Source organism: Schistocerca gregaria, chromosome 4 (genome assembly GCF_023897955.1).
Source record: "Schistocerca gregaria isolate iqSchGreg1 chromosome 4, iqSchGreg1.2, whole genome shotgun sequence".
NCBI classification, from domain to species: Eukaryota; Metazoa; Arthropoda; class Insecta; order Orthoptera; family Acrididae; genus Schistocerca; species Schistocerca gregaria.
The window spans coordinates 458,511,623-458,534,011 of record NC_064923.1 but is presented as its reverse complement, the minus strand read 5'-3'; the positions used below and the strand labels follow the sequence as shown (position 1 = coordinate 458,534,011).

General features: G+C 44.3%; 1 protein-coding gene and 1 pseudogene across 1 annotated transcript in view; one reads left to right on the top strand and one right to left on the bottom strand.

Moving 5' to 3' along the window:
- LOC126267271 (kynurenine 3-monooxygenase-like) overlaps positions 1 to 22,389 on the bottom strand; it is a 169,268-nt gene that overhangs the window by 71,424 nt on the left and 75,455 nt on the right. The window contains exon 4 of the mRNA XM_049972336.1: positions 16,344 to 16,392. Coding sequence (XP_049828293.1) covers positions 16,344 to 16,392 — 49 coding nt within the window. The remainder of the gene's footprint in view (positions 1 to 16,343; positions 16,393 to 22,389) is intronic.
- On the top strand, positions 10,454 to 10,571 carry LOC126268385 (5S ribosomal RNA; annotated as a pseudogene).

Sequence of the window (22,389 nt, the reverse complement as noted above, 5' to 3'; positions counted from 1 at the left end):
TATACAACATCTGACCAGCACAAGAACATGACCCGAAGGCTACGTATGGCTTACAGTCATTAAAAACTGGTTCAAATGGCTCTGAGCACTTAACTTCTGAGGTCATCAGTCCCCTAGAAGTTAGAACTACTTAAACGTAACTACCCTAAGGACATCACACACATCCATGCTCGAGGCAGGATGCGAACCTGCGACCGTAGCGGTCGTGCGGTTCCAGACTGTAGCGCCTAGAACCACTCGGCCACCCCGGCCGGCTACAATCATTACTTCGGATGTGAAATCCCAGGCTTCTCATCTCTGTTGCAACGTCTGTTACTCCGGTCTAGCCCAGTTATTAAACGGTAAGCGAAATCGAATGCCTTATGCTGTTCCCGTGATTTGGTGGGAGCAGAAATGTCACCACTCGGATTTCTATTTCTGCTTGACCAACGTATTCAGGTACAGCAAGAACAAGTCAGAAATCATGTATCCGGATTGTCAGTCTGCTTTAAGGCCTGTGGCGCATGGTACGGAGCATAGATTACCAATTCCTCCTTCATCCAATGCAACGAATAACGAAAAAGGTGGTACTGAAGGCAATGACAATGACGCTGGAGCTATGGAATACGCGAATGATACCGACAATGACATTAAAGAGCCACATTTAAGCAGCTAAGCCGAAATTGACGATCTGGTTTGAGATTTGTCCCTGTTGAAAGAAAAGTCTGAACTGTTGGACTCCGCCGGCCGCGGTGGTCTCACGGTTCTAGGCGCGCAGTCCGGAACCGTGCGACTGCTACGGTCGCAGGTTCGAATGCTGCCTCGGCATGGATGTGTGTGATGTCCTTAGGTTAGTTAGGTTTAAGCAGTTCTAAGTTCTAGGGGACTGATGACCACAGCAGTTGAGTCCCATAGTGCCCAGAGCCATTTTTTTTGTTGGGTTCCGGACTTTAGGAGCGGAACTTATTCGAGAGAGGTGCTACAGTTGCGTATTTTCGAGATTGTCACATGAAATTCGCTGCATGCTATGCTGTTGAACGCGGAGTTTGCTTCTGTCGTGACGTGACAGGACTCATAAAGGAACCAGATAACAAATATGTAGCAGAAGAGTGAAGACTTTTTATTGATTGTAACTTAAGCAGTCTCGAAACTGCAGGAATACCCAATGGCAACCAGAAACCATCAATTCGTATTGCTCATGCCGTGGGAATGAAGGAAACCTACGAAACGATGAACACTCTCTTGATGCTGGTGAAGTACTATGAGGATAATTGGAATATCTGCGATGGTTTGAAGGTTGTAGCCCTTCTGTTAGGAATGCAGACTGGGTATACAAAACGCATGTTTTTCTTTCCTGTGGGATAGTCTCGATGACAAGAATCACAACATAGTGAAAAATTGGCCACCCACTGATTTACCTGTAGTCGAACAGCACAACGTTCAACATGTATCTCTTGTACATCGTAATAAGATTTATGTATCTCTACTCCATACGGAACTGGGTCTTATGAACAGCTTGTTGCAGTGACGGATAAAACAAACCATGGTTTTCAGTATCTAAAAGGCAAGTTTGGAAATACGAAAACTGACGCAAAATCGATAGCAGTAGTCTTCGTTGGACCAGAAATTCGAAAGTTGAATCGAGATCCACAATTCAGAATGGAGCTCACGGAACGAGAACTAGCAGCTTGGGACGCATTTGTGCTTGTAGAGCACAACTTTCTTGGGAACCACATAGCAGACAACTATGCAGAAGTTGAGGGCAACTTGCTAACAGCCCTCCAGCACTTCTGTTGCCGTACGTCACTAAAGATGCATTTCTTGCGTTTACATCTCAGCTCCTTTCCGTCAAATATGGGATTCCTGAGTGACGACCACGGTGAACGATTCGACCAGGAGATGTCTAACATGGAAGCAAGATATCAAGGCCGCTTCAGTCCGAACATGCTGAAGTATTAGTGTTGGTTTTTGCAGAGAGTATCAGAAGATGTTCGCAGGCGAAAATCAAGAAGCTCTACACACTTTTAAACCAAGCCATTGACAATCTTAATGTAATTTCAGAGGTGAATAAACATTTGCAATTTACTTATAAGATTTACTGTTTTCATTGAAAAGTAGTCACATTAATTTCTCTAAAATTTTTCACATTCGCAATTCAACGTAGGTACTTAATAACATTATCCTTGATAACCTTTACACGCACATAACTTTTTTTCCTGACGTGCCAGAGCAAATACGACTACAGTTCTATATTTAGCGCATATGAGTTACTATAAGGAACGTCGCTTTCAACCCAGTAGCAGGCAAAAAAAAAATTGTCATGTTGCATAGCGTAATGGGTTCGTTACGGGCACTGAGACCGCGTGCAGCAAAGAAGGTCGGAGTTAAGCGAATGCAGTCGTGAACACTGAAAATAGCTCACCCAGGGGGAAGAAAGGTCAAAACAGCAGACTTTGCAGGTAAGTACAGTGATATCCGATATGTGAATGATCCAAGTTTGGTACCGCTGTGGATGTCCTCAGGCCCTGCAGCGGCGCTGCAATCGGGCAGGGGACCCCATTTAAACGGCGCATAGTGGACGATTCAAACACCAGACTATCACATGCTGGCTCGAGGAGGGTGTTAGTAGACGCAGAATGCCAATCAGACGTGTTAGACGACGTTTATCACAGGTAAGCCAGTATAAAAGGCGCCAAAACTGTGGCTGATCGATACGCCGTGCCCTCGCCAGGTCAATCGTTCACAGTGGGAGCACTGGACACGAAATGGCACCCATCTGCGACGTACCATGTCTGGAGTGAGCAGGAAGACGACGACGCGAGAGCATAGAAGGATCGCGCTGAAGACATCAGGGGTCCTACAGTGGTTCTCTCCACGATGCAAGGAGGCGTACGGGTCCCTGTTGTTCCACAAACCTTTTCCAGACTTCTTGTGGATGCGAATTTGCAATCCAAGTGTGCTCGTCGTGTACAGCCGTTAACATCGACATATCGGCTCAAAAATGGTTCAAATGGATCTAAGCGCTATGGGAAATACACTCCTGGAAATTGAAATAAGAACACCGTGAATTCATTGTCCCAGGAAGGGGAAACTTTATTGACACGTTCCTGGGGTCAGATACATCACATGATCACACTGACAGAATCACAGGTACATAGACACAGGCAACAGAGCATGCACAATGTCGGCACTAGTACAGTGTATATCCACCTTTCGCAGCAATGCAGGCTGCTATTCTCCCATGGAGACGATCGTAGAGATGCTGGATGTAGTCCTGTGGAACGGCTTGCCATGCCATTTCCACCTGGCGCCTCAGTTGGACCAGCGTTCGTGCTGGACGTGCAGACCGCGTGAGACGACGCTTCATCCAGTCCCAAACATACTCAATGGGGGACAGATCCGGAGATCTTGCTGGCCAGGGTAGTTGACTTACACCTTCTAGAGCACGTTGGGTGGCACGGGATACATGCGGACGTGCATTGTCCTGTTGGAACAGCAAGTTCCCTTGCCGGTCTAGGAATGGTAGAACGATGGGTTCGATGACGGTTTGGATGTACCGTGCACTATTCAGTGTCCCCTCGACGATCACCAGAGGTGTACGGCCAGTGTAGGAGATCGCTCCCCACACCATGATGCCGGGTGTTGGCCCTGTGTGCCTTGGTCGTATGCAGTCCTGATTGTGGCGCTCACCTGCACGGCGCCAAACACGCATACGACCATCATTGGCACCAAGGCAGAAGCGAATCTCATCGCTGAAGACGACACGTCTCCATTCGTCCCTCCATTCACGCCTGTCGCGACACCACTGGAGGTGGACTGCACGATTTTGGGGCGTGAGCGAAAGACGGCCTAACGGTGTGCGGGACCGTAGTCCAGCTTCATGGAGACGGTTGCGAATGGTCCTCGCCGATACCCCAGGAGCAACAGTGTCCCTAATTTGCTGGGAAGTGGCGGTGCGGTCCCCTACGGCACTGCGTAGGATCCTACGGTCTTGGCGTGCATCCGTGCGTCGCTGCGGTCCGGTCCCAGGTCGACGGGCACGTGCACCTTCCGCCGAACACTGGCGACAACATCGATGTACTGTGGAGACCTCACGCCCCACGTGTTGAGCAATTCGGCGGTACGTCCACCCGGCCTCCCGCATGCCCACTATACGCCCTCGCTCAAAGTCCGTCAACTGCACATACGGTTCACGTCCACGCTGTCGCGGCATGCTGCCAGTGTTAAAGACTGCGATGGAGCTCCGTATGCCACGGCAAACTGGCTGACACTGACGGCGGCGGTGCACAAATGCTGCGCAGCTAGCGCCATTCGACGGCCAACACCGCGGTTCCTGGTGTGTCCGCTGTGCCGTGCGTGTGATCATTGCTTGTACAGCCCTCTCGCAGTGTCCGGAGCAAGTATGGTGGGTCTGACACACCGGTGTCAATGTGTTCTTTTTTCCATTTCCAGGAGTGTAGTTCCCTAGACTTAGAACTACTTAAACCTAACTAACCTAAGGACATCACTCACATCCTTGCCCGGGGCAGCGACCCTAGCAGCAGCGCGGTTCCTGACTGAAGCGCCTAGAACAGCTCGACCACAGCGTCCGGCTGAGACATCGGCAACTCCGTCTATTTCGTGCTGAGTCAGAAAGACGCAGACTCCAGTAGACTGGCAAAACGTGGTATTTAGTGATGAATTCCAGTTTGTTTTTTGGGGTCGGATGATAGCCGCATACGGGTGTGGGGCAGCCTAGTGAATGGTACAGTTCCAGCCACGCTGTCACACGGCGTACCACAGCACAGCCGGCGTGGTCTGCTGGCCATAGTCGACGATAGCGGCTTCCTCTAATTGCGGTACGTGGCAGCGCTAAGATGACGACATTCTTCGACCCTATGTGGGACCTTTCGTACGTCATATTCCGATCCTCCATTGCTGGCCTGCTCATCTCAACCCAACCCATGCGTAGTATTTTTTGCCAGTCGGGCAGAATGCGGGCGGTCGTTATCGCGTAGTAGCATCAGTTCACCCAGTCTTCCTGGTCGTTGTTCTTGGACTGCCTCTGCAAGACGTCTCCGTTGTTGCTAATAATTGCTCGGGGAAGCAATTCGTAGTACACCACACCGTCGCAGTTCCACCAGATTCGTAGCATTATCTTTTGTGGATGCGCACACGTCTTTGTACGGGGAATTGCTGCTTTGATTGGAGTCAACCGTTCCTTTATTTTAGCATAAAAACTCCATTTCTCGTCACCAGTAACGACAGAGGATAGGAACGGTCTGTGTTGTTCACGAGCCAATTGATGACGAACAAGCAGAGATGCGAATGTGGCCACCCGAAGAGTTTTGTAATTTTGGCTTAGAGCACGCGGTACCCATTCACTCGCATTTTGAACCTTCTCCTTTGCATACAAATGTCACACGATGATGGAGTGATTACAGTTGTCACATTTACCATTTCTCGAGTACACTGACGTGGAGCATTATGGATTAACGCGGTTGAACAGTGTTCGTCAAACCGTGTAGGTCTTCCTGAACGTGTGGAGTCACTAATGTTGGAAGTATCCTCCTTAAAACTAGAAAACCATTTTCTTGGCGTGCTCTGTCCAATATGTCATTATCCAGATATAGGGCACAAATGTTTCTGGCTGTCTCCTCTACTGTCACCTCTCAATCGAACTCAAACAGAAGAATATATCGAAAATGTTCCGATTTCTCCATTTTCTAGCGTCCACAGCTATACTCGCTATCTCCAATTGACAAAATCACTATATGTAAACTCAAATAGCGACAGTGAACTACAAATATCAAGTGACACTCCATAAGCAAATCCACAGCAACCGGAATATCAACATGCAAAACAAAAACACTACGAACTTTTCATCAACCTAGTACAAGCCCGCAGCACATTTCATGCCAATGTGACGTAATATGAAACCTTTGTAGTGTAATTTTGACGACTACTAGTGTAGTGAAGGCTCAAAAGCTATTTTAGAGTAGCACAGTACGTTACTACGACGAAACAAGTACATAACAGTGCGAACGAAACGTGATGAAAATTACTTATCGAGAGCAAGGTCGACAGCGAACCCGTACCATGTGCTACCGGTTGCGGTGGTTTACAAATAATACTGTTGATGATAGTTTTGACAGAAGTGCAAAATGTCAACAAGTGTTCAACAAATTTATGGCTGTGGAGCCCACTCTGAAGAAGAATTTTACTCGATCGTACTTAGGTATCGAAAGCCTGTGTTCATGTAAGACACATAACGCTAATTTCTTTCTAGTGTAATTTATGTCGTCAAAACGCATATAGAGTAAATTATTGCATGACCTCGGCTATATTTTTGAAGCAAGTGAAGATCTGTCTGTAATATAATGACCCGTATTGAATTAGAAAATGTCCAGCCCCTTTTGCCCGTGCTTCCCGAAAGCTTGCAAGCATACAAACTCATGCTCTTCCTTTGGTGGTTTCGGATTACGCAAACCGTGCCTGGAAACCGAGAGGTTGCGGGACCTATAATGGCCGGACCACGGAAATTTTCAGTCCGCCTCTAATCTAGACTCCCCCTCTTAACGATGTGTGGAGTCGCCAAGAAAGACACGTGTTTCAGATTTCACGTTAAAATATAGGGGTCCATTTGATAACTGGGGTACATTCGAGCCGCCGAAGAGACGCCACACGAAATCAGTTACGGAAACATCAACATCCTGAGCACATTTTTTCGGGACTCTCTCGATATCTTGACTAGAAAGCAAATCATTAGTGGTGTTTGAAGTTTTGTCCCCGGAAACATCCAGTTAGTGGCGATTATTTCGTGACACTCTGCGCTTGATTTCCCATATTAGGCATACACTGCTGCCCATTAAAATTGCTACACCACGAGGATGACGTACTACAGACGCGCAATTTAACCGACAGGAAGAATATGCTGTGACATGCAAATGATTAGCTTTTCAGAGCATTCACACAAGGTTGGCGCCGGTGGCGACACCTACAACTTGCTGACATGAGGAAAGTTTCCAACCGATTTCTCATACACAAACAGCAGTTGACCGACGTTGCCTGGCGAAACGTTGTTGTGACGCCTCGTGTAAGGAGAAATGCGTACCATCACGTTTCGGACTTTGATAAAGATCGCATTGTAGCCTATCGCGATTGCGGTTTATCGTATAGCGACACTGCTGCTCGCGTTGGTCGAGATCCAATGACTGTTAGCAGAATATGGAATCGGTGGGTGCAGGGGGGTAAACGGAACGCGGTGTTGGATCTCAAAGGCCTCGTATCACTAGCAGTCGAGATGACAGGCATCTTATCGGCATGGCTGTAACGAATCGTGCAGCCACGTCTCGATCCCTGAGTTAACAGGTGGTGACGTTTGCAAGACAACAACCATCTGCACGAACATTTCGACGACGTTTGCAGCAGCATGGACTATCAGCTCGGAGACCGTGGCTGCGGTTACCCTTGACGCTGCATTACAGACAGGAGCGCATGCGATGGTGTACTCAACGACGAACCTGTTCGCACGAATGGCAAAACGTCATTTTTTCGGATGAATCCAGGTTCTGTTTACAGCATCATGATGGTCGCATCCGTGTTTGGCGACATCGCTGTGAACGCACATTGCAAGGGTGTATTCGTCATCGCCATACTGGCGTATCACCCGGCGTGATGGTATGGGTGCCATTGGCTACACGTTTCTGTCACCCCTTGTTCGCATTGACGGAACTTTGAACAGTGGACGTTACATTTCAGATGTGTTACGACACGAGGCTCTACCATGCGAAAACCTACATTTCAGCAGGATAATGCACGACCGCATGTTGCAGGTCCTGTACGGTCCTTTCTGGATACAGAAAATGTTCGACTGCTGCCCTGGCCAGCACATTCTCCAGCTCTCTCAACAATTGAAAACGTCTGGTCAATAGTGGCCGAGCAACTGGCTCGTCACAATACGCCAGTCACTACTCTTGATGAACTGTGGTATCATGCTGAAGCTGCAAGGGCAGCTGTACCTGTACACGCCATCCAAGCTCTGTTTGACTCAATGCCCAGGCGTATCAAGGCCGTTGTTACGGCCAGAGGTGGTTGTTCTGGGTACTGATTTCTCGGGATCTATGCGCCCAAATTGCGTGAAAATGCAATCACATGTCAGTTCTAGTATAATATATTCGTCCAGTGGATACCCGTTTATCATGTGCATTTCTTCTTGGTGTAGCAATTTTAATGGTTAGTAGTGTAATAACACCTGTTCCAGTGTGCTCTATAGATAACAAGAAACTTCTGGCTCTGTAAACTGAAAGCTATTTCTTTGTTAAACAGACATTCATCTGACCAGGTCACGATTTTCCAGTGCTAGGGTCTAACCAATATGGTCGCGAGCGCAGGAGAGGCGCTGCAGGCAATGTCGTGCTGTTAGCAAAGGCACTGGCATTCGTCGACTGCTGTCATAGCGTAGCTGCTCTTAGTTTTCGACCGTCGACGTTTTAGTTTCCATTTCATGTTGCAAAAACGTAATCAATAACGCATTCATTTAAAAGGAACGTATCAGGGACTCTGCACTAAAAAAGTTGTCTTTCTGCGTACAGGTATCTTTCCGCTGTGAAAATGGTACACTGACGTGTCAGAAGTCATGGGATACCTCCCGATATCGTATCGAACTTCCTTTATCCCGGTGAAGTGTAGCAACACGACCTGACAGGAAAGTAACACGTCTTAGAAGTCTCCTGCAGAAATATTAACCCATGCTGCCTCTATAGCCGCCCATAACTGCGAAAGTGTTACCGGTGCATGATGTTGTGCACGAACTGAGCTCTCGATTGTGTCCGATACATATTCGATGGGATTCATGTCGGGCGATCTGCGCGGCCAAATCATTCCCTCGAATTGTCCAGAATATTCTTCAAACCAATAGCGAACAATTGTAGCCCAGTGAAATAACTTCGTTCTTTCGGAACATGAAGTCCATGAATGGCTGAAAATGCTGTCCAAGTAGCCGAACAAAACCATTTCCAGCCAATGATCGGTTTCATTGTACCAGAGGATCCAGTCCATTTCATGTAAACACAGCCCACTCTATTATGGAGGCACCACCAGCCTGCACGGTGCCTTCTTGACAACTTGGATTTGTTATGACTTCCTTGCACGCTGTGTTGTCCATTAATGGATTCAGGAGCGAGGAACAGATGCTGTTCATGAACAGAGAATTCTGATAATTTAAAATGGTTCAAATGGCTCTGAGCACTATGGGACATCTGAGGTCATCAGTCCCCTAGAACTTATAACTACTTAAACCTAACTAACCTAAAGACATCACACACATCCATGCCCGAGACAGGATTCGAACCTGCGATCGTAACAGTCGCACGGTTCCGGACTGAAGCGCCTAGAACCGCTCGGCCACCGCGGCCGACTCAGATAATTTATTCTACATCTAATACCAAATAGTAAAAGTCATATCCAACTTTCTTGCTGTAGATGCAGCGTCAGTTGTTATCAGTATATTTGAATGTAGAAATATACACAGATACAAGAGAAGTATAAATCTGTCACTCTTCAATACAATGTCTATTCTGAAGACGTCGATCCAGGGGCACCAGGAAAGTCTGTAACTGTTATTCAACTGGAAAACACGGAAAGGTGATCAGTGCATGAAATATGGAATTCTCGACGCACTCTAGACGATGCAGATCTCAGAATATTGAATTCCCTAACGGTTTCCGAAATGGGAAGCTCCATGCGCTAGTTCCAACTGCCATTCCATGTTCAGAGTCTGTTAATTCCCGCCGTGTGCCATAGTCACGTTGAAAACCTTTTTAAATGAATCATCTGAATACGAATGAGAGCTCCGCCTATGCAGTGTCCTTGTGTACACGATACGACCGTCATCTGTATATATCGATACCGCTATCCCAAGACTTTTGTCCCCTCAGTATATGTACTGGAGCGAGGGAAGAAACCAACTTCTTTCGGAAGGACTGGAATACTTAGGAGGAAAACGCAACAGTCATGTTCACATTAGAGTAACAAAAAAACAAATAAGAGACTTGTATTGGATGTATTTTGATTTGGTAAACCAACCAGACCTGATTTTTTTTAGTTTAATAACGTATACAGGTTTTTATTAGTGCTCCTAATGGTATGCGTTGTAAGTACAGGTACTACGATATAAGAAAAGCCTAATTTTTCTCATTGTGTAAGAAGTATGAGTGACTGCAGAACCCTCAGTACAAAAAATAAATAAATAAATAAAAATAATAAATAAATAAATAAATTCCTGATGATATACATAGCGAAAGAGAGCTAATATTGTGTGGGTAAATGGTAGTGATCACTCTGCAGCATAAAAGAAACAGCTCGCACAAGCGCACACTCGAATAAAGAAAAAAAAAATGTTGTAAGTATGAATGAGCCTGACTGTTGTATCCATTCAATAAATGATTTAGTTAAAAGATCTTGGTTTTTAAGTCAAGTGATTATATTTAGTCTCGCCAACGGCCTTGCTGCAGTGGTAGCACCGGTTCCCGTTAGATCACTGAAGTTAAGCGCTGTCGGGCTGGTCTAGTACTTGGATGGGTGACCATCCGGTCTGCCAAGCGCTGGTGGCAAGCGGGGTGCACTTAGCCCTTGTGAGGCAACCTGAATAGCTACTTGATTGGGAAGCAGCAGCTCAGGTCTCGGAAACTGACATACGGCCGGGAGAGCGTTGTGCTGACCACATGCCCCTCCGTATCCGCATCTAGAGACGCCTGTGGGCGGAGGATGACACGGCGGCCGGTCGGTACCGTTGGGCCTTCATGGCCTGTTCGGGAGAAGTTTAGTTTTTTAATTATATTTAGTACTAAGCACAATGCTAGTTTTTTCAGTTATCTTTGTACATCACAATATGTCTTCTGGGCAATTATGTGTTAGTCTGTTCCAATGTGCTCCTCTCAAGGAGAGAGAGGACTTAAACATTTGGTAGTCAAACAAGTGGAGAACGAACTCTGACTGTAGAAGCTTTCATTGTGTTGTTTCCTCAACCATGACTTGTATTGCAAGTACTTGCGTTTAGTGGTGAACTTATTTTCCTGTTAGGAAAAGATACAAAGTTTGTTACTTGTTTGTAACTGTCAACGAAGACCATTTGCGTTGTATTCATTGTGTTCCGAAATATAGAGGATGAACGACGTGCTTGTGTGTTTCCTGCGGAAGTGTTAAAAGTACCGGATACTTCATTTCCGATACAAGGTCCTTACGTCGGTCCTTACGATTCATCCGACAACGTCGTGAGAACATCTGAATTCGACGACGATGAAACATTGCCCATCGACGCATCGTATTCGACCTGTAGGAATGGACAGTATTTAATGTGATCGTCTGCTTCCACAGCGTATAATCGACCAACCACGCCCTTCATCGTCAATACTGAATTCATTGGAAACAAATATTACAAGACTTCTGTGTACAGTACTCAACCCAAGACTGTTTATGACATTTATGGTGCCGGACCTACTTTTAACAATCCTTTACGCTATATTGGAACAAGGTTGCCGCTTAATCCAGTCCAATTCTTCGAATAAAATAACCCCGAGTAAAATAACCCAAAATCGGAAGAAAATAGCATGCACACGACTTCCTTTCCTCCTACAAGTTTTTCAGTTCAAGTGGATTTATCAATACTGGTATAACCAAGCAAGAATAGTTGAGGCATACGAATGGTGAGATTCGAAAGCCCGCATTATACCAAGACACGAATTCACTAGCCCAACCGGAATGTGGCAGATTAACGTTCTTGTAGGTTAACGCTTCTTCAGCATCAACGCTAACAATAATTGCTTTCACTCATAACTTTTCCGCCACTGTCGCTTCGGATATCGCAGCTGTTAACGCTTTCATTAAATGAGATTAACGTTTCACCTTGACTGTTGATGCTATTACTACCGATCTGACTGTTCAGACTTGGAATTTGATGGAAAAATATTCACCGAATCTTTTAGTTTCAACGGCATCTTCCTTGTTTCGTTCAAAAACCCATTTCTTATTTTGTGCTCCACTCCACGACACTCAATGTGTTCGAGAGAGTACTTTAAAAATGAAATACTGGCTAACAGGCACAATGATGGAGACTGACAAGCAAAGCTGCTTCAACTTTAACACTAATCGAAGCGAATCATACCTATACAGCATGGCTTGCAGCAACATGAAGAGTGGCTCTCCAACTGAAGTTAGCAGTGAACCAGACGATACGCTACTGGCTGCTGGTCTGCTGTCTGTGTGTTCAAAGTACATGCACTTTTTTTAAACCAAGTCTACCGAAAGTACAAGAGCCAATCGAGGTCGCTAAGGCTGGACGAGCATGGCTTACAGGGATATCTGGTTGTTACTAAAAAAAGTCAAAGTTAGTCCCATATCCACCAAATGACCGTTGGATGCAAATGTAGTGATCGCGCATTACTGTCGTGGACAGCTCTAATAGAGTTGATTTGTCATTCTCTTCTTCCGGATTGTTATGTAGGTGAGTTATGTGTTTATGTTGATCGGAGACTGTGTTGAGTAGTTGTGTTATGTTTGTGTTTTTATGGTTGTTGTAGGTTACAGGCAGGGATGAAATACCCGACAAAGCGAACCGTGCCCCGGCCGTAGCGGGAACTAACCTGATCACGCGACTACGTGCCACGCAGTTATATTCAAAATTTTTACCTCACAGTGCAAGTACGGAAAGTGATAGGAGAAACTGCCTTCTCGGGCAACTCAGACAGGCGAGCTGTTCACGTCAGTAAGTTTGTTGGTGATGAGGTGGAGGAAGGAGTGACAGTGCCGATTGAAAAGGCGACGGAACGTGCAAGAAAGTTGTTAGAGTCAATTGTGTGCAAATTACGGAAAAATGGGCAAGATGTTGAGCATAAAGGGATTCAGGAAATCTACTCCAAAGAAGAAGAGGCAAAGAGCACCCAATAAATGTCCCACTGCCGAACGAATAAATGCATTTTTTAGGCAGAAATTTCTGCGATTCTGTGAACGATAAAGGGCTGCGACAACGTGGAGAAACCTTCATAGCACGTGCCGAACACAACTGGACTTCAGGTCTTCAAGAAAACTCCGGGATAAACTGATCTGTCTATGGAGTTAGGTTTTACAAGGTGCCAGAATAAACGAAACATCACGTGCGCGAATGAGAAGGGATACACTGCCTTACAAAAAAATCATGCACCCAGAAGTCATTGTCGGATGAAAATTTAACTTTGTGCACGTACACACTATCAACAGTTACGTAAATGATTAGAATTTCTATTTTTTGTGACTTGTAGAACTGCCACTAGAGTACATTGGTACTGTTAGTGTTTACCATTGATACCAGGTGTGGTAAGGCATATAAGAGAAATATAAGAGATGTGTACAGCATCAGATGTGAAAGACGAGGAGATGCCGCGTAATCGTGTGAGACAGTTTTATCAGCACCTGATAGTATTTAAAAGGGTCATCCTTGTGGATGTCCATTTGCCAGCTGGTCGAAGCGTCGAACATCCAGATTCGTGGGGCATTCGGACGTGCAGTGGCCAGTGTTGGACTGCATGCGAACATGACGGTAGGCCTAGACGTTGCCAAGGTTTGGTCGACCATTTCGGACCACCGAAAGGGAGATTCGCCTTGTTGTGCACCAAGCAAATCTGCACCGGTTATCCGAGAACAAATGATGGTCTCCCTGCAACATTCTGAGTCACCTCACATCATTGATCGCAGAGCAGCAACAGCTGGAGTTGGGAATCACAGTCCCATGCGTAGGGAGCTGTTAACACATCACAAATGGCGCGTTTGGAGTGGCGCCGTGCCTTGGGAACATAGACTCGTGATGAATTGTATTGCATTGTGTTCAGCGATGATCACGGTTCTGCAGAACACAGGATGACGATCGACAGTCACACCGTTTACATGGGGCTACCAAAATCGTATTTCGTAAACAGATTTTGCAATACCGTTCTGGGTGGTCATGTAAACACTTCAAAATCGATTCTGGGAATCCGCTTCTAGTTGCCGGTTTTACAGGTCCGCAATAGATTGTCGTTCCCATGTAAACACAACCAGCTTTGAAACGTGCCTGGGCTGTCAGGTTTCGTCTTGTTTTTAAAAATTTTTGCCTAATATGACCGGAGTGGCTTTCTGTACAGTGAAAGATAAGCAGAAATATTAGACTGAAGATTTATTCACCTCGTGTAATTGAAGAGAAATAGCGATTGTACCGACACAATTAGAAATTGTAACAGCTGTTTTCCAGGCGCCATATTTAACCGGGCTAGCAAATCCGCTTCAGACCGTAACATGTAAACTCTATAGTGAAAACGGTTTCCCAGATTCGGATTTCGTCTTTCGGAAGATGTGTCGCTTGTAAACGTAGTGGGTGACTGAGGCGGCGACCTGGGGGAACGTCCCAGTTTTCCAGTGCGTCGGAGAGACACAGCGGTGTGGGAAGCCATAGGGTACGACTTCAGGTCACAGCTGGTAATGACCGAAGGCAGTGTGACGCCACAACGGTGTGTCACGGACACCCTGCGTCCTCATGTTTTACCTCTCGTGCGACAGTGCTCGTCTGTACTTGGTACGGGTCTCTATGAATTTTTTGCGACTGCCGAGGTCAGCAAGGTTCCTGGAACTGCCTCCGACAGAACACGTGTGAGGGCAGTTCTAACGTCAATTGCGTGTCAGTGCCAGTTGCATTTATCTTAATTCTTATTTAGAATGAACATTTTAGGATCTTAAGGCCCTCTCTTACATCAAACCAGTAGCAACACATACAAAAAAAGTTACACAACAATCGGGGTAATAATAATTTGCTTATTAATAAAAATAATAATTGACAATAATTGTTATAATAATAATAATACGAATAATGATTATAAAATAATTCAGGAATTAAGAATGATATTAATTAGTTGCTACATAACAAACTGGTGTTTCGCGGGAAGTAAATAAGTGCTCCACGAAAAACGATTAATAACATGGCGTTGTTTTTCGACATTTTTTTCTTATTTTTCAAAATTTTGTTGTGATGTCTGTGTTATTAGGTATGATTTTGAACTGAAGTAATCTCAGAAAAAAAAACAAGTTTTCCACATTTTCATTAATTTTATTAACCTTCAAAATAAACAAGGTGTTCCCTCAAAGTATCAAGATTCTCAAAGTGCTGCCACTGAGCAAACTCTGAAGGATGAAGCAGGCCGTCGCCCAGACGCGTAACACCTGAGTCGTGCACGGAAGCCGCTCAACATCTACGACAACAGACTGCCCAACTCTCCCCCTCTCCCCCTCTCCCCCTTCATTCGTGCCAGTGAGACTGTGCGTATGTAGTAAAAGGGAAAGCTGTACTTTTCACGTCATCGTAGAGAAATAGCGTTGATATTAACGACATATTGTTTTTGTTGTACTGATCAGTGTTAAGCAAAAAAGCTGCCCACGTACTATCTTAAATGGAGAAGAAATTTTGTTTAGGCGTTTTTTTTTAAAGCAATAGGGTTAGTGAATGTGTCTTTCAAATGGATAAATAGAAATACCATGCTAACACAAATTTCTTTTCATTGCGAGATTATCGCTAATTTAATGCACCCTACGTTTTTAACATCTATGAGACGGGAAACAATTCAAAGGCGTCCAAATTTCTCTTTAAACTGATTCATGTGGAGGAAGTTTCAATCACAGATGTGGCACTGGGAAATAGCTGATGTTATAAGCAAATCAGACGAAAGAGTATGGTACATTTTACATGAATAAGTATGTAATAGAATGATTTGTGCAATATCAGTGCCTCATATGTTGAATTAGTACCGAAATTTTGTTCTAGCAATGTATTAAGGCTTCTGAAACGTTTAGAGAACGCCATATTTATCAAGTTAAGTTGCTGACTGAACAAAATTATAAAAAAAAAAAAAAATGTTACGTGCGGTTGGATCACACTGATCATTAAAAGTAATATGAATCTAAAATATGTAATACCTAATGTAGATAACAGAAGTCATCAATAAGAAAATATTACTTCTGGGGACTCTTTTATAATCACAACAAATAAAAGGAAATGTAGAATCACAACTATGATAGTCACATGTCGCCGGTCGCAAATTGCGCACAATGGGGTTCACTACATACCATGCCAATTATAGCATCTATATTTTACTCGTATAAAATTGGTCTGGTCTGTAACGACCTTCACAGTTTGTGACTGACACTATTACACCTGTCATGTCCTATGATGTGTTATCAACGGTCACGGTCGTAACAGAGATCCAGTGAGGACAGAATATTATTTGTATAATGTATTGAGATTTTATCTGATTTTGACTTTAAGGGTTAAATAATTATGCAGTGTTAACTAACATTAATGCATTATTAAACTACTGTAATGTTCTTACCTGTCAGTAAAACTTCGTTGAGGTAACGTCTGCTGATAGAGTATATACACTGCAACAAAAATTTAGTACAAATAATATATTTATACAACAAAATAAAAATTATTAATTATACTTTTGATAAACAGTTTTCTTCTTAATGTATTTTTTTCTTAAGACTTTGTATCTTATGTAAGATGTTACACTATTTTGAATGCAAGATATTTATTTATTGTTAAACAAAATGAAAAATGAATCAGATGTGCATGATTTGATATGTGTAATCGTAAAATAATTCTCAAGTCTATAGCAACATCACGGAAAATTACTTAACTATTCTGTAGCGGACGATATACACAAATGGAAATGGAAAATTTTACATCATGGTCAGCTTAAACAAACGCTGGTAAACTCCTACTCCAGTATTTCCATGCTTGTGGGACATGTTGATTAAAATTTTAATTTTATGCGAGTTTATTTTCAGTACATAAAAAGTTTGTCCTACAGATGAAGAATGATGGAAATGCATGATGATTACTGCGTGTTTCAAACGTTACTAGGAGTTCTCAGGTAAAGACCCACGAGTCAGAATGATTTTAGAAAGAATCGCTCGTCCGAAACTCATCTTGCCCTTTTCTCACATGTTATTCTACGAACCATGGATGAAGGACAACAGTGGGATTCCATTTTTGTAGATTTCCGGAAAGCGTTTGACACGGTACCTCACTGCAGACTGTTAAAGAAAGTACGAGCATTTGGAAAAGATTCACAGATATGTGAGTGGCTCGAAGATTTCTCGAGTTATAGAACACAGAATGTTGTCCTCGATGGCGAGTGTTGATCAGAGACAAGGATATCGTTAGGAGTGCCCCAGTGAAGTGTGGTAGGACCGCTCCTATTCTCTCTATACATAAATGATTTGATGGACAGGGTGGGCAGTAATCGGCAGCTGTTTGCTGATGATGCTGTGGCGCACGGTAAGGTGTCGAAATTGAATGAAGTAGTATGGTACAAGCTGATTTAGATAAAATTTATAAGAGGTGTGATGAATGGCAGCTTGCTCAAACTGTATAAAATGTAAATTAATGTGGATGAATATGAACAACAAACCCGTAATGTTCGGATACGGCATTAGTAGTGTCCCGCTTGACACAATCACGCCGTTTAAATATCCGGACGTAAAACTGCAAAGCGAAATGAAATGGAAGAAGCATATGAGGATTGTGGTAGGGAAGGCGAATGGTCGACTTCGGTTTGTTGGGAAGATTTTGTGAAAGTGTGGTTCATCTGCTAAGGAGACCGCATGTAGAATGCTAATGCGGCCTATTCTTGAGTAATGCTCGAGTGTTTGGGATCCGCACCAGATCGGATCAGAGGAACACATGGAAGCAATTCAGAGACTGGCTGCTAGATTGTTACTGGCAGGTTCGAAAGGAAGGTAAGTGTTATGGAGATACTTCAGGAAGGATAATGGGAATCCCTGGATGGAAGACGACATTATTGTCGAGGAACACTACAGAGAAAACCTAGAGAACCGGCATTTGAAGATGACTGCAGAACGATTCTGTTGCCTCCAATATACAGGTCGCGTAAGAATCACGAAGATGCGGAGGCATATGGGCAGTCGTTTTTCCCTCGCTCTATTTTCGAGTGGAACAGGAAAAGAAATGACTAGACGCGCCATGAGATGGATTGCTGAGTGTCGATGTGGATGTAGATGTAGATTGCAACACAGGATGTCCAGCGCACGTACACAATCATCCTAACACCATCGTTCGGAAGGGTCATGGGATTATCATTACGAGAGGTCACACAGACAATTGGCTCTAATGTAGTGGATATAAATCTCATGACAGCAGTGTGGAAACAAGAGTAGGCAGGAAAATATGGCAAGATTGTTCGAATGGCTCTGATAAACAGACGGATAACAGCTGAAATCCGTGCAAAGGTGACATGCACAGTGTCACCACGGACCGCAGGCAGTAAATTTCTGGACGCAGAGTTGAAATCTCTATGTGATATGCATCGCTAACACTATACTACATACAACAAAGACATGCATGTTGTAGAACTAGCGTCAAATGGAACACTGTGTAGCACGTTGTAGTGTTGAGAGATAATTCTCGCTTGAGTTTGTGGCACTCAGATCGACGGCAAAGACTCCGTAGATGGTCTGGTGAACCGTCACAGGAAGTAGCAGTTTCCGATTTCCCTACCTCTTTAACTCCTGGAATTGTGGCGTAGGGAACTCGATATGAGAACAGGACTGATTTGCTAATTATTGAAGGCAGGCTGAATTCACGCCAGTGTGTGACAAGTATGGGAAACAGTGCTGTCATACACCTCATGAGTCTCGACTAGCATATACCAGCAGCATGTTGTAAGACTCCCCGTTACCGAGCGAATTCGCGCAGCGGTTAGCACGCTGGACTCGTATTCGGGAGGAAGACGGTTAAAACCTGCGTCTGGCCATTCTGATTGAGGTTTTCCGTGATTTCCCTAAACCGCTTCAGGCAAATGCCGGGATGGTTCTTTTTAAAGGGCGTATCCGACTTCCTTCCCCAGTGCGATGGGATCGATAACCTCGCTGTTTGGTCCCCTTCCCCAAATCAACCAACCAGCCAACCAAGACTCCCCGTTACAACTCATATCAAATACGCCTCGAGGTAAGCGCGGATCCTTTACTGGCCTTCCTGTCCCTTGATCTGTCACCATTAGAGCATGTCTGAAATGCGATGGAAAGACTATAAATTGAAGCGGTACTTGACGATCAACAGCTGAGTGGTATGGGGCCACGTGTTGTAGGATTTAGCATTGCTCAGTGTCTAACTCACAGGATGATTCCGTGATAATGTTGCAAAATTTCAGGGATGGTGGAGAGAGGAAAATGAACTACTTTGACGTAATGGATCCTGGTCCGGAAACAACTGAGTCGGAAGTTATAAGCGAAAATGTTTCAGATATATCTGAAAGTGTTGCTGCTGTGAAACACATCTCTTATTCTGAACAAGTGCTCATAGCTCTTAAGATATGCATTTTACAGCCTATGTTTACTGAATATTTTTTCCTTGTTTTGGCCCATACTACCTCCTTCCAAAATATGAAAGGCAAAGAGCTTGCACCAGAAAATAGCCACTGTCAGAGGCATCAGAACGATTTCTGATTATAACTTTCGACTCGCTCTTTTTCCAAACCGGGGCCCTTACCTTAAATTGACAAATTTACCCATCTCCGTCACTGAAAGTTTGTAACATCATCACGAAATCTAACTACAAGAGCGTCAAGCATGCATGTGCGAAGATTTTTGCAAGCAAGGACAAATCCCCTTCGCCTTCACAGACTACAAGCCTGCTTGTTCAAGCATTAGTTTGCTAGTTTTGGCTCAAATGGTTCAAATGGCTCTGAGCACTATGGGACTCAACTGCTGTGGTCATTAGTCCCCTAGAACTTAGAACTACTTAAACCTAACTAACCTAAGGACATCACACACATCCATGCCCGAGGCAGGATTCGAACCTGCGACCGTAGCAGCAGCGCGGTTCCGGACTGCGCGCCTAGTACCGCGAGACCACCGCGGCCGGACTAGTTTTGTCCAGCTTCGTCGTTGTGATGCGTAAAAAAAGAGAACAAATGATGTCTGGTGTAAAGACTCGGTAATGAAACAAAAAACATATTTTCACATTAAATTGCTTTGTGAGGTGAAGATATATCCACATAATTTCTCCAATCAGTTCAGGATCAATATAGAAACATATTTAAATCTCCCTATCACTTAAAAATTTCTTGCGAGTCGATTGGGCTATGAAATCTCAAATATTGTTAACTTATGATTCTCATTTCTTCCTGCACCAGATTAACAAATACCGTCCATTTTTCCCTCCTATAGTTCTGGAAGAATTTATATTTTTATTACAACATGCCTGCCTGTGTCAGCTTCAATTGGTTTGTGTTTCGTTTCTGAAGCAAGGCTGGCTTTCATTTACTCTGCTCGTATAAAGCTTTTCCAGCAACTAACCATAGATTTGCTTCATGTCGCTCGACGTAGGTCCTCTTCGAAGATTAACACACAACTGAAGTTTGGTTGTGCTAGCCTGCACATTTTCGGTACACACGGTCCATTATTAGAGCGTTGTTATGCTTTTTCATGACTGCATAATTGATAAATTACCAGCCTTTCAGCAGCTAGAACTGTCTGATTGTTTCTCTAAAATTACCATACAGAACATTGGAGTACGTTTGAAGAAAGTTCTTGGGCATACATGGTCTTTAGCCTTGCAGTTACATCTGTGGTCATCTTATACTGTTGTGCTGTTGCATTAATTTCTGCAAGTGAGAAATAAAAGTCGCTTTGTGTGGTGTTACAGAGTGAAACGGTTTCGTTTTGTATTTGTGTTCTAACAATAGCCTGGTCTACGGTGGCAACGTACGTATTCAGGATCGTAAATTTGTGGAGTGGAAGTTCGACCGGTGTGACAAGAGGAAATGCGCTGATAGTTTGACTGAATTGGATAAACAAATAATCCGAAGGAACTAACAGCGCAATTTTTACTTCAGTTATAATTAGGAACACATGAAGAAATCAGCGCAAGTTAAGAGATCTGTTTCTCCTGGCGTGTACACTGTTCAAACAACTTAGGGGATTACAGGCGGGCGAGGTCGTCGACAACCGGCGATATTTCGACAGGAGCGCACTCTGACATGTTCAACGCATAACTGCATCAAGTAAGCTCTCTGCAAGGGAATTCAAAACCTCGATTTTCAGACAAACTCTGGAAAGATAACGACTTTTTACAACACCTGAATTAAATCCATCTGATATTTGTTTCCCGATGGAGGTAGAAAAGGATGGCTGCCATCCCTTCCTTGGTATGTTGGTCAGGAGGGAGGTTTATGGTACGCTGGGACACGCCGTTTATAGGAAGCCTACTCACACTGATTCATATCACCATCGCGCTAAACGTGAAGGGGCACTTCGTACCTAGGTTCACAGGCCCTATGTAGTCCCGGACACTGAGAGTTCCTCAGCAGAAGTAGCCCGTCTCGAAGTCGTATTTCGCCAGAATGGTTATAGTGAAAGACAGATCCTACGTGCGAAGTACTATCGATCAACTGTGCACCGGCTGAATGATAATACCGAGGTGACACTAAAGTTTACAGCCTTTTTGCCTTACGCGTGGAACATTTCAAACAGGATTGGTCGTATTTTGCGGAAATATGATGTGAAGTGTGTTTTACGACCAGTAAGATCAGGGTTCTTTTAGGTTCCGTAAAGGATGATCTTGGTTTGCGTAGGGCAGGTGTCTACCGTAGCCCTTGCAGTTGTGGCATGTCGTACTTCATACATTGGTCAGACTATCAGGACTCTAGAGGACCGGTGTACTAAGCATAAGCGGCACTCACGCTTGCAACAGCTCAGTAAATCCGCCATTGCAGAAAAGTCTTGACACCGGTTATCTTATGCAATATAACACACAGATTGTGGCATGCACCTCCAGCTATTGAGAAAGCGTAGCTGTTGTAATTAAATTACAACCCTTGTCAAAAAACAGAGGGACATAGTTAATGCTATTTCACCCGTTGATTATTATTTTCACTATCGATAGCTTCTGACGTCGGCAATCTTTGATTTGTTGTGATGGCGCTGGTGGGTACAGTGTGTGTGTGTGTGTGTGTGTGTGTGTGTGTGTGTGTGTGTGTGTGTGTGTGTGTGGAGAGAGAGAGAGAGAGAGAGATCTTCTGGAGTTTCTCTGAAAACCGAGATTTTAAGTTCCCTTGCACAGCTTACGTGCTGCAGCTATGCCTTGTCGAAATATCGCCTGTTGTCGACGACGTCACCCAGCTGCATTCCCGAAAGTTATTTGAACAGCGCAAGGTGGTCCAGCCACGAGGTAAACACCCAGCAGCGCAGTAAGTTGGACGCGACGAACTGCTGGAAGCTTTAGCACGTATTCAAAGGTATATATTAATTTGGAAATATTTCGTCGCACAGGGGAAATAGATGTGTTTAGTTTATACTTTTCAGACTTATAGAGAGTGATGTATGCTGTCGATAGTGAAACTGGTTTCATTC